Genomic DNA, 17267 nt, shown 5'->3' on the forward strand with positions numbered 1-17267 from the left:
TGCTATATGCTGCTATGTCAATTTGATTCATTCTGGTGGCTCCAGTGCAGTGGATGTTTTTGTATAGTTGAACATTTTAACATCTAGGGAAAAATGATAAATGATCAAAAACATTTCAGTGTAATCTCTTTCTGAAATAATTTTCTTTTTTTGGTCTTGCTTTGATATTTGGCAGCTGCAAACATGGTATCTTCTCTTTATTTTTATTTATTTTTCCCTTTGTTCCACCATTATCATCATCATCAAGCAAACCAACATTGAGACATGTTAAACATCTGTCTCTTTTAATAAGAATTCTTTCAATTCTTATTAAAAGAATAAATTCTGTGAAGTAGGTTCCATTTTTATCCCCATTTTATTATAAAGGAAATTGATACTTGCAAAAGTTCGTTTGTCTAAGGTTACAACCTAATTAGTGTTGGAGTGAACATCCACCTCAGTTTCTTTTATAAAAAAAATGAATCCCCTTTACCTATTTTATAAGGTTATTTTTTATTTATTAAATATTATCACTTTTCTACTAAGGATAATTTACAAATGAAAGTTGAGGCACTATTTTGACATTGAAAAATTGTTCTCATGCTTTGTATTGTCAATTTGGAAACTTGTGTGTACTCATATTAGTGAGCTTTATACTATTATTTTAAATTCTAAATATTAAAGTACCAATATTTAATATTTAGCTAATGAAAATTAAATTTTCTTTGTATAGAAAAATTCTTAAAACTGCATATTCTAGAAATACTGTATTATATATATTTTGACTTGATTCAATAGAGGCTTGTGTTCTAACTATGCTAATTATATTCATTTTAGTTTGTTTTTATATATGAAAAATGCTTTATCAGTAGTTTCAATTTTGGTTTCTTTTTTGGGGGTGGGGGTGCTGGGGAGACTGGCAGTTGAACTCAGGGGCACTCGACCACTGATCTACATCCTCAGCCCTATTTTGTATTTTATTTAAAGACAGGGTATCACTGAGTGCTTGCTTAGTGCCTTGCTTTCGCTGAGGCTCGTTTTGAACTTGTGATCCTCCTGCCTCAGCCTTTGGAGCTGCTGGGATTACAGGCATGCACCACCATGCCCAGCTGGTTTCATTTTTTACTAGTTTTCATATAAAGAATTTTGTTAACTTCAAAGACATTAAGCTTTTATTTTTTTAGGATGTTCTGTTGTTATACATTGCCGCCAGAGAATGTAGAATACATTGTACTTTTTGGTAGTAACATTGTTTTTAGTTTTCATAAATGGGACTGGTTTTGTTAATGTCCCATTTGCACCAAAATATATGTATTTATCCTCTAGGATACAATATCCTCATTTTGTGCAATATTGTCTCTGCACATGTATGGAAAATAGCAGGTAAATTACATGACAACAGCTAGTATGGACTCTGTCCACTCCAAAGATACTAGAAATGATTGGTAAAGTTGAGTATTAAAAATGAGAAGATATATAGCTGAGTTTGAGATAAAGAAAGAAATGAAGTTATCCCTAATGACCAGAAACAAAAATGTAAGTTAAAGCCTAGTGAGAGACTTCTGAATCTATGCTGGGTTGCTGTGTTATATTGCAGAAATATGATTTTTTTATACTCAAGTAAGGTGCAAAGCTGGAACCAAGACCTCTTTCTAAATACAGAATACTTGAGTCCCTACCTATTCCCTGAATGTAAGGAGTAGACATAATCCTGAAGAATCAGGATTTCTCTCCTCAGAGTTCTGTGTAAGAAAGCTACCTAGAGAATTTACATGCCACACCAGAGTCACATACTGGTATGGAGTACAAATTTGCATTTCCCACATGATAGTGGAGCCCCAAGCTGACCAATTAATATCTGGACTGACCCTAGTTGAGTGAATCCAGAGGTCAGTCTTCCTCAAAGTTTTTGGTCTTGAGGTCCATTTATACTCTTAAAAATTATTGTGGGTCCATATCTGAAAGAGCTTTTGTATATGTAAATTACATTAGGCAATATTGATTGTATTAAAAACAAAATGAGACATTTAAAAATAATTATTTATTAAATAATATGAAACAATTACAAATATATTATCTGTTAACATAAATTTTGCATGTTAATTGAAAAATAAGTATTGTATCAAATATTATCATACTTTTATGCCTGGATTTCAATTTTTTAATAATAAATTGTCTTGGAAGTGTGGTATCAATATTGACATTATTATACTTTTAAATAAACTTTTTTTTTTTGTACTTGTGATTGAACACTGGGATCCTGTACTACTGAGCTACATTCCTAAATCCTTTTTACTTCTTACTTTGAGATAGGGTGTTTCTAAATTCCTGAAGCTGGCCTTGCACTTGTGATCCTTCTTCCTCAGCCTCCTGAGTTGCTGGGATTACAGGTGTTTGCTGCAAGGTCTGATTTAATTTAATTTTTCACATTATTTAGTAGGTATTTTAGTGAGCTTTTCATCACTGTGACCAAAATTTCTTACAAGAACAACTTAGGGGAGGCAAAGTTTATGTGGGCCTCATGATTTCAGAGATTAGACTGTTGACTCATTTGTTTGGACTTAAGCTTAAGTAGCTCTCTGAATGGGGTTCAGGACACAGAGAAAGAGGGGAAGGGGCCATGCGGTGTACCTTCTAGGGCATGTCCCAGTGACCTTCCTCCCCAGCTACACCCACCTGCCTACAGTTATCACTTAGTCCTTTCAAACTAGGATGGGATGATTAGATTATAGCTCTCATAATCTAACCATTTTACCTCCAATCCATCCTGCATTAGCACAGGATCTTTTGAGGGACACCTCATATCCAAACCATAACATTATATATTTAGATTTTTTCCTCTTTCTCAAATGAAAATATTATAGATATATTATAGATATTCTTTTGAATTTTACTTTTTATATCTACTTTAAAATATCTTCTGGAACTCAGTCAATATCAGATCATAAAGATCTTCATAATTCTTTGATTTTATTTCATTTAAAGAAGTAAACATGGTATGCATGTACATAGTTTAATAAATCTCATATGCATGTAAATTTAGGTATTTTCCAATATTTTGTAATCAAAATGATGCTACACTGAATATTTGGGTGTTTATGTTTGTGTGTTTATTTATAATGTTGGTGGTTTATCTTCAGAGTAAATTCCATTAAGTAAGATTATTGGGTTGAAGAATAAATACATATATAATTTTGTCAGGTATTGCCAAATTCCCCTCCATAGTGAATTTTTTTTTCATTTTATTTTTCCAGAAGACAAATATGGGCGGGCTTCTTTATTCACAGATTTGTAAGCAGCGTATGCTTTTGAAAACATTTTTCAATCTTGTAGGAAAGAATGGGCATGTTGGTATAATTTTAACAGCAAGTACATTTTTGAAGTTGAGCATTTTTTATATGTTTAAGAGCTATTTTTATATCACTTTTTGTCTATTGTGCATTCATGTGTTTTGTAAAATTTTCTGTTTGTTAGTTTCCTCCATTATATTTAAAGAGTTCTTTGTAAATTAGAGATTATTTCTTTTTCTCTGACATACATGCAAATATTTTGCTCCCAATTTGTCATAATTTTTAAACTTTTTTAGTGACATATTCTTTTGCTATGCAAACTTTTTTTAATGTACTCATATTTCTTAGCCTTTTTAAAATTGCTCTTCTAATTTTATACAAATTTTAAATTTATATAATTTTTAAAGTTACAGTGTAATTCACCCAAATTTTCTTCTCATGTATCTATAAAGTTTTATTTTTTTTACTTTCAAATTTCTCATCCATTTGGAGTTTGATTTTTGTGTAAGGTGTTAAAATTGGATGTAATTTTTACATTTTTCCAAATGGCTATCCAGTTGTCTTAGCATTATTTATTGAAAAGGCCATCTTACCCCAGTAATTTAAGACACTATTTATTATATACTGAGTATTCAATATATGATAGTTGAGTCTGTTTCTGGAATTTCTGTTGTATACTTTTGGTCTATTGATGTGCTAATATTAAATGCAATACTATTTAATGATAGAGACTTTGAGTATACTTTAATATCTTAATTTAGCTCCCTTCAAAGCTGTTTTTTTTTTTCATTTATTTTTCCTGGCTATTCTTACATGTTTATTTTTTTCAGGTGAGTAACTAGATAAACTTTTTTAGCTCCTCTGAAATCTCATTGAAGTTCTTTAATTTAGTTAAGTTGAATTAAAATTATCTTTGAATTTAATTGCCATCATGATGTCAATCTATCCTAATGAAGAATAAAGAACGTCTTTCTATTTTTGCATGCACTTTCGTATTTTTTAAGCTGTTTGCCTAAAATCTCATTTTTATGTTTCCTGTCTTATTGGCTATTTGCAGGAGACTATAATTCATTTAATACCTAAAATTAAACTATTAAAGGTTGCTGTTTCAATTTATATATTTAAAAATACTTTTAATACAGTGAAAATTCTCATGATAATCATTGGTTAATACAAAGCATTTTAGATAAGATGCTTCTAATTTGCATTTATAAAAAATTTAAAATAGAATGTAATTTTTATGTTGGACAACTTTAAAAATTCTCTAACCCTTTCCATTTAATGCTCAAAAATGTGGTGTTGGTTTCTTATTTCTGATAAAATTCTGAGTTTGACTAGTGAAAGATTAAGTTTTACTTCCTAGGCAAGATTCTGTAATTTCCTCCTTCTGAGAAAATTTGTGATTTGGAAAGAAAAAATAGCCATTTCTTTGTAAAACTTGTATTGTGTTTAGAGTAAATATTTTTACATTAATTTTCAGCTCATTATAAAATTTTATAATTTGAATAAACTAAATGTTATTAACAAAGAAGAAAATTATTACTGCCATATATTGGAGAAATAGGTTCATATCCTGAAATTCTTAAATGCAATATATAATCAATTAAAAATTACTTGAAATCTGTTGTCATTTGTGAGAGTTATAATTTTTAGATTGCTGTGAAATTTTGAAGTTTATTTGGGCATAGGATATGCAGGGAATATTATGCTGAATATTTCCCATTGTAACAGTAGAATTGTGATGCTGTTTATGACAAGTCACATTATCTATAATGTCATATGTAAATTAGTCCTTCAGTGTATGTGTAGCCTTGGTGTGAAGTGATGAGATTTAAGGAGGTAAGCCTGAAGAATTTAGCAATGGTATAGGAATAGTGTAGATAATGAAGTGCTTGACCTAGCAATAACGATTATTTTCTTAAGCTAGAATGCTGTTATATATCTTATATATCTACAACTTAAAAATTAATCTTTGGAGAAATCACAGACAATCTAATACTCAATGTTTCTTTGTTTCAAAGAGCTAGAGGTATAGAAAGCTATCAAATTTTTATTTTAATTATTGAAATTATTACTTTAATCTTTGGAAAAGCTTTACTGTTCATCTTTTTGGATGGTATAATAATTAGGAGACACACCACTAAAAATACAGTGAGAATGTTATGTTATTATTTTACCAATTATCTCCCAATATTTGCTTCTTCATGAATTAAAATATTTATATTAAAATATTTTTCTGTACTAATGAGATCTCCTAAAACCAAAGACTTTTTTGAAGCTGTCTTACCTCTTTAAATTTTAAACTTAATTTAAATATTAAATCACTGCATTAAGTTACCCTGCTGTATATATTTCATAATATTTATTGTAGAAAATATTTTAAGAAATATATTATGCAAATGAAGCTATATCTCTATTAAGTATAAATTCTCATTTTAATTTTATTCTGGAAATGGAATGGAGACTGTATATTTCAATAATTTTGAAAACCATGCTTTTCTCCCACTGCTATTGTTAACCATAGTTTTGATGTATTTAACTTGGAGTTCATGAGTTTGAATGCTCTTTTTTTCATTTTTAATAATTTCCTTACATGAACTAATAGTTTGAGCTTCTGAGTTTAACCCATATTAGTCTACTTTTGGGGGGATTTTTGTTTTTTAGAGAAAACTTCCCAACACAACTGAGAAGATCTTTTTAAAATGCAGATTAATTTTCATAGAAACTGTGGGGAAATATGTTAATTTAAAAAATATCACAAGGATGAAAATACGGATTTATGAATTTCCTCAATGTTTTCTTCTACCTAAAAATATCTCATCCAGACTTTCAACTTCTTCTCCTTATATTATTAAGGAATGATACATATGCCAAACTCATAATCATGTCCCATATTTTTGATATTTTATATTTCTCCTAAGTATGTTTCTTTCTCTCCATGTAGTTTTCTTTCATTCCATTCACAAACATCTTTACAAATAAGTCTTTGAAGACTCATTTCTTTTGTAATTCTTTTTTACTGTTGCATTATAGTTATACATAACATTGGGATTCATTATGCCATATTCATACACGCACATATTTTACTTTGATCAATCTCATTTCCCAGTACTTGCCCTTTCCCTTTTGTCCTCCCTCCCTGTGATCCACTTGCTGTACTCTATTGATCTTCCTATTATTATTATTATTATTATTTTAATTAGTACATATGGTTGTTTATGTATAAACAGGAGTTATTGTAGTGTGGTCACACAGGGACATAGCATAACTTGGTAGATTTTATTACTCAGTGCTTCCCCATCTCTGCTGTCCTCCCTTCCCTTTGAATCTCTATGCTATTGGTCTCCCTTATACTTTAGTGAGACCTTGTTTTTAAAATTTTACCTAGCAATTTAATTTTTAAGATGTTTAACATAAAGTTATTTTTTTTAAATAAAGAAAAGCATGAGGCTTTGAATTACATTTTTAATAGTAAATAAGTTTTTGTTTTTACAGATGTGACTCTGAAAATCGCTATGTTGGTAATCCACTTAGGGGAACATGTTATTGTAAGTATTTTATATTTTTCATTTTAAATAATTGGTTGGCATTATTGGTTTCCGATAATAAAATAATCTTTGATAACTATAATTTTCATTTATTATCTCAGAATTTCTATTTCTTAGGTTTTCCAACAAAATTCCATATATATTGTTAAGAAAGATAATATATTTTTGTTATATTCTCTTAAATGTATTTGGGGCATTTTTTTCCTACTCTGAATTGTAAAATAACAATAGATCTTATTTTGAACATGGAACAAAATATAAGACTTAAGAAAACTCAGGTAATTTTAGTGCAATCTTTTCCATTATGATTAATTTTTGAAGAAATAGTTTTTTATGATTTTTTTTTAGGGAATAATTTTGGTAATTATCAAAAACAGTGCTGATTTTGTGCCAATAGATATTTTCATTTGGTAATGATCCAGCCAAACAGTTTCCCATATGGTTGTACCATTTTACATTCCCTTAAGCAGTAGAGGAGAGTTTTGGTCCTTCTACATCTCTAACCGTATGTACAGTTAGCCTTTTACAATTTAACTATTGTAATAATTGTGTAAAGATACCTGATTTTCATTTTAGATTCTATTTCCCTAATGACTAATGATGTTAAGCATCTTTTTTTTTCATGTGATCCTTTGTCATGTGCATATTTTATTCGATGGAGTATTCAATTAAATACATTGTTAAATTTTTTAATGGATTTTTATTTTTATATTGTTGAGTTTTCAGGATACTGTATTCTAGATACAAGACTTTTATCAAATGTGTGATTTGTAATTTTTTTTCTAGTTTGTGGTTTGTCTTTTTATCCTATTAAAAGTATTTTCTTGAACAGTTTTTAATTAAGATGAACTTCTACTTACCAGTTTGTTATTTTGTGAAATCTCACCAAAGGTTCCAAAGGGTTTTTCTCCTAGAAGTTTCATATTTATGAGTTTTCCACTTAAGCTTATGTGTCATTTTGAGTTAATATATATTATAAGTGATGAGTTGAAGTTCTTTTCACTCAATTTATGCATCTAAATGTTTAAGCATGCTCAAGTCAATTTGTTTAAAGACTGTCCCGAGGTATTCTTGGATTGCCTGTGCATATTTGTAGGACAGCTGTTTGTATATGTGTAGATCTCTTTCTCGGCGCTATTATATTACATGGATAAATCTACTTTTTATACCAACAGCACTTTTAGTGTAGATTTTTGTTTGTTTGTTTGTTTGGTACCAGGGATTGAACCCACTGGCGCTTAACCGCTGAGCCATGTCCCTAGCTTTTTAATTTTTATTTTGAGACAGAGTCTCACTTAGTTGCTTAGAGCCTTGCTAAATTGCTGATGTTGGCTTTGAACTTGACATCCCTTGCCGCAGCTTCCCAAGTGCTGGGATTATAGGCTAATGTAGTTTTAAATAAGTCTTGAAATCAGGTGCTATTTATCCCTCAACTCAACTTTCTTTTTTTTTTTTCTTTCTTTAAGTACTGGGGGTTGAACCTAGGGATGCCTTAGCATTGAGTTACATCCCCAGTCTTTTATGTTTTATTTTGAGAAAGGGTCATATTGACTAGCTGACAGTTTTGCCAGATTTGCTGAGACCAGGCTTGAATTAGAGATCCTCTTTTCTCAGCCTCCTGAGTTGCTGCCTTGTTCTTATTTTTCACATTTATTTTGGCTATTAAATTAAATTTGCATTTGCATATGAATTTTAGAGTCTGCTTGTCAGTTTTCACAAAAACCATGCTAGGATTTAGACTGGGATTGAGCTGAATTTATAGATGAATTTGAGGAGTAGATATTTTAACTGCAATGAGTTTTTGACTCACTGTATGTCTTTTATTTTTGTTAATTTTTCTTTCAATTATCTCAGCAACTTTTCATAGTTTTCACTATATTTTAGGCTTTCCATTTTTTTGTCAGATTTTCTCCTACATATTTTATATTTTGATGTTATAGCTAGTGGCATTTTAAACTATTTCTTTTCTGATTTTTTCTAGTATTTATAATTGATTTCATATCCCAAAGTGTTGCTAAACTCACATTTTAGTTCATATACCTTTTTAATAGATTCTATTAGAATTTCTGTATACTAATAATGTCTTCTACATCTACTGGCAGTGTGTTTCTTCCTTTCTTATTTGGATACTCTTGTCTGATGTAAGGTTTTTTTTCTTTTTCCCCAAATATTTTATTAGTTGTTGGTGGACCTTTTTTATTTATATATGACAGCAGAATGCATTACAATTTTTATTACATATATAGAGCACAATTTTTTATATCTATGGTTGTATACAAAGTATATTCACACCATTTCATGTCTTCATACCTGTACTTTGGATAATAATGATCATCACATTCCATCATCATTAATAACCCATGCCTCCTCCCTTTCCCTCCAACTCCTCTGCCCTATCTAGAGTTAGTCTATTCCTCCCATGCTCCCCATCCCTACACCACTATGAATCAGCCTCTTTATATCAAAGAAAACATTTGGCATTTGTTTTTTTGGGATTGGCGAACTTCACTTAGCATTCACTTATCTTCTCTACCGCCATCCATTTGCCTGCAAATGCCATGATTTTATTCTCTTTTATTGCTGAGTAATATTCCATTGTGTATATATGCCACATTTATTTTTATGTAGTGTTAAGAATCGAACCCAGTGCCTCCTCACACATGCTAGGCAAATGCTCTACCAGTGAACCACAACCCCAGCCGTGATTAGGTTGTTTTTCAAGCTGACTTTTTCAGTTTGAAGAGATTCCCTTCTATTCCTACTTTGTGAACATTTTTATTGGAAATGTGTATTTGTTTAATTTAAATGATCATAGGAGTTTTTATTTTACTTTGTTAATATATTGATTTTAGTTTTTAAATTAGTGAATGGCATTATATGTATACAATGCCTTTTTTTGGTCTGTACAAGTTGATGAACATTGTAATTATTTCTATGCTTTGACTATTAATAAAAATGCCATTATAAACATGCATATGTTCTTCAGTGGACCTATGTTTTTGTTTTCTTTCAGTAGTTTTCTAGGAGTATAATTGATAGATGGTATGGTAAACTTATGTTTAATGTTTTAAGAAGCTGATGATCGTACATCCTGTAGGTACTGTTTTTCATTTACACTAACAATTTATGTATGTTTCAGTTTTTGTACATCCTCATCAATGCTTACTATTGTCTGTTTTTATTCATACTTTAGAGTATGTTAAGTGGTACCTTGTAGTTTTAATTTTCTTTTCTATAATGACTAATACTATTGAACTCAATTTCATGTGGGTTCGTTCCTTGAACATGGTCTGTTAGATGTATACCTATTTCTCAACATTTGTTGTTTGAATTGTATCTTTTAAAATTGTATTTTTTAAATTTTTGTTTTATATGAGCATATACAATTAATTTTAGTTTCTTGATCTTATAGTCTTCTGCTTTGGTGAACACTTTTAAATTCTTTTAAAAATGTATTATTAGGGCATTATAGTTATATATAGTAATGGGGTTCATTTGGATATAATCTTATGTGCATGAAATACAATTTTGCTCCATTTTAGTCCCCAGTACTTCCTCTTTTCCTCCTTCCTAACAACTGTTCCCCTTATTTTCTTCTCCTGGTCTTTCTTCTATTTATTTATGGTGTTTTAATTGGTGATTTATAGGTACACATAAAGGTGGAATTCACTGTGGTATATTCATAAATGTACATAACATAATTTGGCCAATTTGATTCCACAGTTTCTTTCTTTTCCTGTCCTTCTTCCATCCCTCTTGGTCCCCTTTCTGTACTTCACTGATCTGCTTTCTGTTTTCATGGGATTTCTCTATTTTTATTTCCATACTTTTTCTAGCTCTACCAGCTCTGTATATGAGAGAAAACATTAGACTTTTGACTTTCTGAGTCTAGTTTATTTCACTTAACACATGTTCTCCATTTCTATCCATTTACCAGTGAGTGTCATAATTTTTTTCTTTACAAGTGAGTAAAACTCTATTTATATATACTGCATTTTCTTTATTCATTAATCTTTGACAGGCACCTGGGCTGGTTCTATAGCTTGGGTATTATAAATTGCATAAATATTGATGTTCCTGTATCACCATAGATGTTGATTTTAGCTCTTTTGGATAAATACCTATGAATGGAATAGCTGGGTCATATAGTGGTTTAATTCCTAGTCCTTTGAGGAATCTCCATATGCTTTCCAAAGTGGTTGTACTCATTTGCAGCCACTCCAGCAATGTATAAGAATACCATTTTTCTCATACCTTTGCCAGCCATTAGTGTTATTTGTATTCTTTTTCTTTTTGGTATCAGGGATTGAACTTGGGCACTCAACCACTGAGGCACATCCTCAGCCCTATTTTGTATTTTATTTAGAGACAGGATCTCACTGAGTTGTTTAGTGCCTCACAGTTGCTGAGGGTGGCTTGAATTTGTGATCCTTCTGTTCCTCCTGTCTTGGCCTCCAGAGCTGCTTGGATGATGTCATCCCTTTCCCCCTTGCCCCCTGCCCCCTGCCAGGTTTTATTTGTATTCTTGATGATTATTATTCTAACAGAAATGAGATGATATCTTAGTATAGCTTTGATTTAAATTTCCTTGATTGCTAGGATATTGAACATTTCCTCACATATTTTTCAGCTATTTGTGTTTTTTCTTTTGCAAAATTTCTGTTTAGTTTTTTCTTTTTTGCCCATTTATTGATTGAGTTACTTAGGGTTTTTTTTTGTTAAGTTTTTTTGAGTTCTTTATATTTTATGGATAATAATCCCCTATCAGATGGTTATTCTGTAGACTCTGTTTTCATGCTCTTATTTCCTTGCTGTGCAGAAGCTTTTAAATTTATGGCATCATACTTCTTGATTCTTGGTTTTATTTCTTGCCCTTTAGGGATCTTATTAAGAAAGTCAGTACCTGGGCCAATATGTTAGAATGTTGATCCTGCATTTTCTTCTACTGGTTGCAAAGTTTATAGCCTAATTCCTTTGGTACACTTTGAGTTGACTTTTGTTCAGGTGAAAGCTAAGAATCTAGTTTATCATTTTACATATGGATATCCAGTTTTCCTAGCACTTGTTAAAAGGGGTATATTTTTTCCAGCATATGTTTTTGGCACCTTTATTGAGTATCAGTTGACTGTATCTTGGTGGGTTTGTCTCTGCATCTTCTTTTTATTCATTGGTTTTCATGTCGGTTTTGATAACAATATCATGCTGTTTTTGTTACTATAGTTCTGTTATATATTTTGCGATCAGGTGTTGTAGGGCATCCAGTTTAATTTTTCTTACTCAGATTGCTTTGAATATTCTGAGTCTTTTATTCCTTCAAATGAATTTTAGGACTGTTTTTTTTCATAGTTCTGTGAAGAATGTCATTGGTATTTTTGATGGGAATTGCACTGAATCCGTATATTGTTTATATTAGTTTGGCCATTTTGACATCAGTTCTGCCTATTTAAGAACATGGGAGTTCTTTCTATCGTCTAGGTTTTCTCCAATTTCCTTCTTCAGTGTTTAGTAGTTTTCATTGTAGAGGTCTTTTACTTCCTGGTTAAATTTTTTTCCCAAATATTTTCTTTCTTTTTTTTTTGTAGGCTATTGTGAATAGAATAGTTTTCCTGTGTTCTTTCTCAGTAGATTCATTATTGGTGTATAGAAAGCTATTGCCTTCTGTATGTTGACCTTATATTCTGATCCTGATACTTTGCTGAATTTATCAGTTCTAGAAGTCTTTTGGTGGGGTTTTTATTGTCTTCTACATTTAGGATCATGCCACCAGAAAACAACAACAAATTGACTTTTTCTTTCCCTGTTAATATTCCTTGAATTTTCTTTTAACACCTGAACAATCTGGTTAGGGTTTCAAGAAATATATTAAATAGGAGTAGTAAGAATGAACATCCTGTCTTGTTGATTTTAGAGGAAGTGCTTTCAGTTTTTCTCCATTCAGTATGATATTGTCCTTGGATTTGCATCTTTATAATGTTGTGGTAAGTTTCTTCATTTTTTTCTAAAACATTTTTTAGTTGCAGATGGACACAATATCTTTTATCTATCAATCTATCTATCTATCTATCTATCTATCTATCTATCTATCTATCTATTTACTTACTTATTTATTTTTATGTGGTGCTGAGCTCAAACCCAGTGCCTCACATGTGTGAGGCAAGCACTCTACTGTTGAGCTATAACCCCAGCCTCAGTTTCTTCAGTTTTAACATGAATGGGTATAGGATTTTGTCAAAAGCCTTTTCTGGATCTATTGAGATGATCATGTGATTTTTGTTCTTAATTTTATTTATGTGAATGAATGGTTTTTGAACAAGCTGTGCATCCCTATGATGAAATCCACTTGGTCTTGGTATACTGTCTTCTCAAAGTATTTTTAAAAACAGTTTAATCAATGATTTTTGCATTCTGTGTTCATTCTTATTCTGTAGTTTTCTTTCTTTGATGTATCTTTGTTTGTTTTGCTATCAAGGTGATACTGACTTTGTATAATGAATTTGGGAGCATTCTCTCTGTATTTCATGGAATAATTTGAGGAAGAGTTGATTCTTTGAAAACATAAACAAGACTGATGATTCTTAGCCAATCTTATCAAAGAGAGATAAGACCCAAATCAACAAAAATCAAGACAAAAAAAAGGGGAGGTGTGGATAAAACTATATGCATTTCTGAAACCCAGAGGATCATTAGAATCTATTTTGGAAGTTTATACTTCAAAAAACTGGAACGTATAGAACATATTGACAAATTTCTAGGTGTATATGAACTGCCCAAATTGAACTAAGAGGATATAGAAAATATAAAGAGATACATATTGCAGTGAGAATCAATGAGATACTTAACTACTTTCATTTGCATTAATATTTGAATTTCTATTATTGTTCAGTACTTCAAGCACACCTGAGTTCAAATTAGTACCCTTCAGGTAGTAGCTACATGTGGCTAGTGCCTACCTTATTGGCTAGGTCCTCTCTTGGTTGTACATCACTCCCTTTTATGAATGTGGAAGGAATAGTCATGAGGCACTAGATGGCAGTGTTGTCATTTGTTATAAGGCCTCTGAAACTTATGAAGTTTTGAAAGGGAAAGTGCAGTGACTCTTATGATAGTGTTAATGGAATCTATCAAAATTTAAAATGCAGGTCTATACTATAACCTAAAGTAGTTGAGTGCAATGTGGTTTAACTTAATTGAAAGTAATACAGTAGAAATTATACCCTATATATCATTGGAGTAGTTTTTCAATGTTACTTTGAAACCCCAAACAGAATATATTAGAAAGCTGTCATGCTTCATTTAGAAAAAGAAAGTTTCTAGCAAAGATAATTTGTTTGGCTCATTCATATTTCTAAAAGGGAGTAGAGGTACTATACTCTGTTGTTCTTGAGAAATATAAAAATACTATCATAAAATTGTATTTTTTAAAATCTGAAACATTTTTTTCAATTATAGGAACAACTTTAATTGTTGTTTTAATAAATTCAACAATTCAATGTGTATAACTTTAGCACACAAATTGAGAGATTGTATTGTGAAAATGTTGTATGGATGATATACTTCAGAGAACAGAATTAGAGCACAGAAAGTCACTTTATGCAAGCATCTACTTTATACCAGTTTCATTTACTCTTCAAGTATATGTAATGTCCAAACTACTAATGGCGTACTTTCTTACATTTTCAAGTTATCTGACAAACTTGGTTTAGTTTACCTTTTACCCTTTGATAAATGACTATTGTTTTGAATTTCTTTTACTGTTATTTAGAATTCTGGATGGGTTTTCTTTGTAATACTCTACTACCAATTTTGAAAGGAATTTAATTAATACATTTATGTTTATATTAAGTGCTCATCTCTGCCCCTAATCACATATAAGTTAGTGTATCTTACTAAAAATCCAGAGGGTTTATCCATTCATCTCACTGTAATTCCTTTAGCTGTTATTGTTTGTGTCTTATAAATAACTGAAGAAAGTTATTTATAAGCATATTATTTATTGGATTTGATATTTTTCTTTTGTTTGGTAAATGAGACATAATATTTCTAAGAACATATTAGAACGCTGTCATGCTCATTCATATTTCTAAAAGAGAGTAGAAGTCGTATACTAAATTGTTCTTGGAAAATATAAAGATGCTAGTCATAAAATGGTCTTTTTTAAAAAATCTGAAATTCTTCTCAATTATAGTAACAACTTTAATTGTTGTTTTAATACATCCCAACAATTCAATGTATATAACTTTAGCACACAAAATGAGAGACTGAATAATAAGCCAATTATTACAGCTGAAAATTAAAAAAAACATATGTCAATCTCAATTACTTAAAATCTATCTCATCCAAAATAATGAAAGCAGTTAACACTTCAGTTAATTCTTATATTTAGTGAAATTATACTGGTTTTTGTTCCATATCTGGATAAAACAATTTTCATATCTCAAACTAACTTATTTTGTTAGTGAATTTGTTTTATATGACATTTTTAATCACTGAATATAAAGTGCTTTCAAATAGGATATGGTTGGTCCCTCTGCAAATAGGCTTGATGTAACCCTAATGTACATAGAGATTCAGAACTCTTATATTTAACATATTGAAGATATGCTCTGACAAACATTATCCTACAAAGTGTAAATGATTTCTGCTTTCTGCCATGGGATGACATAAGAAGACCCTCACCAGATTCTGGTCCCCGATCTTGGACTCCCTAGCCTCTGGAACTGTGAGCCCCAAATTTTCATTATAAATATCCCGATCTGTGGTATTTTATTATAGCACCACAAAACAGACTATGTGACATGATTTTATTTTTGTAAGTGCCTTTCTTAATCTGTATGTGTATGTTTTTTTTTTTCTCCTTTGTTAACCAGGGATTGAACCCAGAGGTACTTAACCATTGAGCCACAACCCAGACCTATTTGTTTATTTATTTATTTATCTATTTTATTTGGAGACAGGGTCTTGCTGAAATGCTTGGCATCTCCATAAAGTTGCTGAGGCTGATCTCCAACTTGTGATCCTCCTGCCTCAGCCTTCTGCGTTGTTGGGATTATAGGCATGCACCACTGTGCCTGCTAATCTGCTTACTCTTAAACATACCAACTTTATCTTAATTGTGGATTTTACATTTATTATTTTTCTCCCTCCATTACTGTATCCCCAGCTATTATTCCAATCCTACCAAAAAAAAGACCTCCTACAGATATTACAAATCATTTGTTTTCATCTTAACACTTATATTGTAGAAAGTTATCTTCCTTGTTTGTTTATTGAATCTAGATTTTTCAATGAAATTTTACTAAAATGAAATTCTGTGAACCCAGGACTTTGTCTTGGTGGGTTCCTGCACTTAGAAGTGTGTGTGGCTTATAGCAAAGCTTACAGTAACTATTGAATGGCACTATACTCATATAAACTATTCATAAATAAATGGATACACATGGACTTTAGCTGTATGTGCAGGCATTTTTATTGATGGTATTGCTTAACAAAAATATTTGCAGATCATGTGATAGGTTATCAAGTAAAAGTTGCTTTAAATTGTGGTATAAAGGTGTATTAAGAATTGTAATGCAAAAAATTATGAATGTAATGCACTCCACTATTGTCATGTATGTAAGAAATAATAAAAAAATAAATAAATTTGTTATGGACATAAGGTAGGATTATTACATCACTGAACAATTTTAAAGATCAGTCATTTACTTAAAGAAAAAAGTGAGTTTCAATCTTTGGTGTTTTTTGTTTGTTTTTAGTTGGCTAATGGAACATTTGATTAAGATAAAAATTTAAACAGATGTCATTTGTTACTAAAAAATGAAAATTTAGCTATTTTGAGATACTATAAAGGGATGTGGCTTCTGAATAGGTCATAATACATTATGTGAAAATCTCTTAATTAATATCATTAATGTAAAGGCATTTGTGATAATTGTTCATCCTCTTTTACTGATCGATGAACGAAGACCCAGGGAGTTTAAGTGTGTAGTGTGTACCCAATGTCATGTAATCATTTACATTTAGAGTTAGGATAACAACTTCATGCTTTTTCTATGATAATATATCTAACAAATGTTGAACTCATAAAATTTTCACAGCAGTTGTTACTTTTGGAATTATCCTTAGTGTTCCAAATCCAACAGAAATTCTTAATAATTATAAACAAATTTTTCTTTGATATAAGGAGAGTAACTAAGAACAGAGTTGGGAGGAAGAGCAAGAGAAGAAGATTAACATTAAACAGGGGTGAGAGGTGGGAGGGAAAAGGAAAGAGAAGGGAAATTGCATGGAAATGGAAGGAGACCCTCATGGTTATACAAAATTACATACAAGAGGAAGTGAGGGGAAAGGGGGAAAAAAACAAGGGGGAGAAATGAATTACAGTAGATGGGGTAGAGAGAGAAGATGGGAGGGGAGGGGACGGGGATAGTAGAGGATAGGAAAGGCAGCAGAA

At 30.9% G+C, this 17267-nt stretch overlaps 1 protein-coding gene across 8 annotated transcripts in view; it reads left to right on the forward strand.

Annotated features, from left to right (window-relative positions):
* Positions 1 to 17267, forward strand: part of Atrnl1 (attractin like 1) — a 708669-nt gene that overhangs the window by 211500 nt on the left and 479902 nt on the right. For all 8 annotated transcript variants that reach the window (XR_007349210.1, XR_007349211.1, XM_048807394.1 and 5 more), the window contains one exon: positions 6765 to 6817. Coding sequence is in view for 6 of the 8 variants with exons in the window: in XM_048807394.1 (XP_048663351.1) it covers positions 6765 to 6817 (53 nt within the window). In the remaining 2 variants the exon portion in view is untranslated. The remainder of the gene's footprint in view (positions 1 to 6764; positions 6818 to 17267) is intronic.

The sequence above is a fragment of the Marmota marmota genome, unplaced genomic scaffold, assembly GCF_001458135.2.
Source record: "Marmota marmota marmota unplaced genomic scaffold, marMar, whole genome shotgun sequence".
In the NCBI taxonomy this organism is placed as follows: Eukaryota; Metazoa; Chordata; class Mammalia; order Rodentia; family Sciuridae; genus Marmota; species Marmota marmota.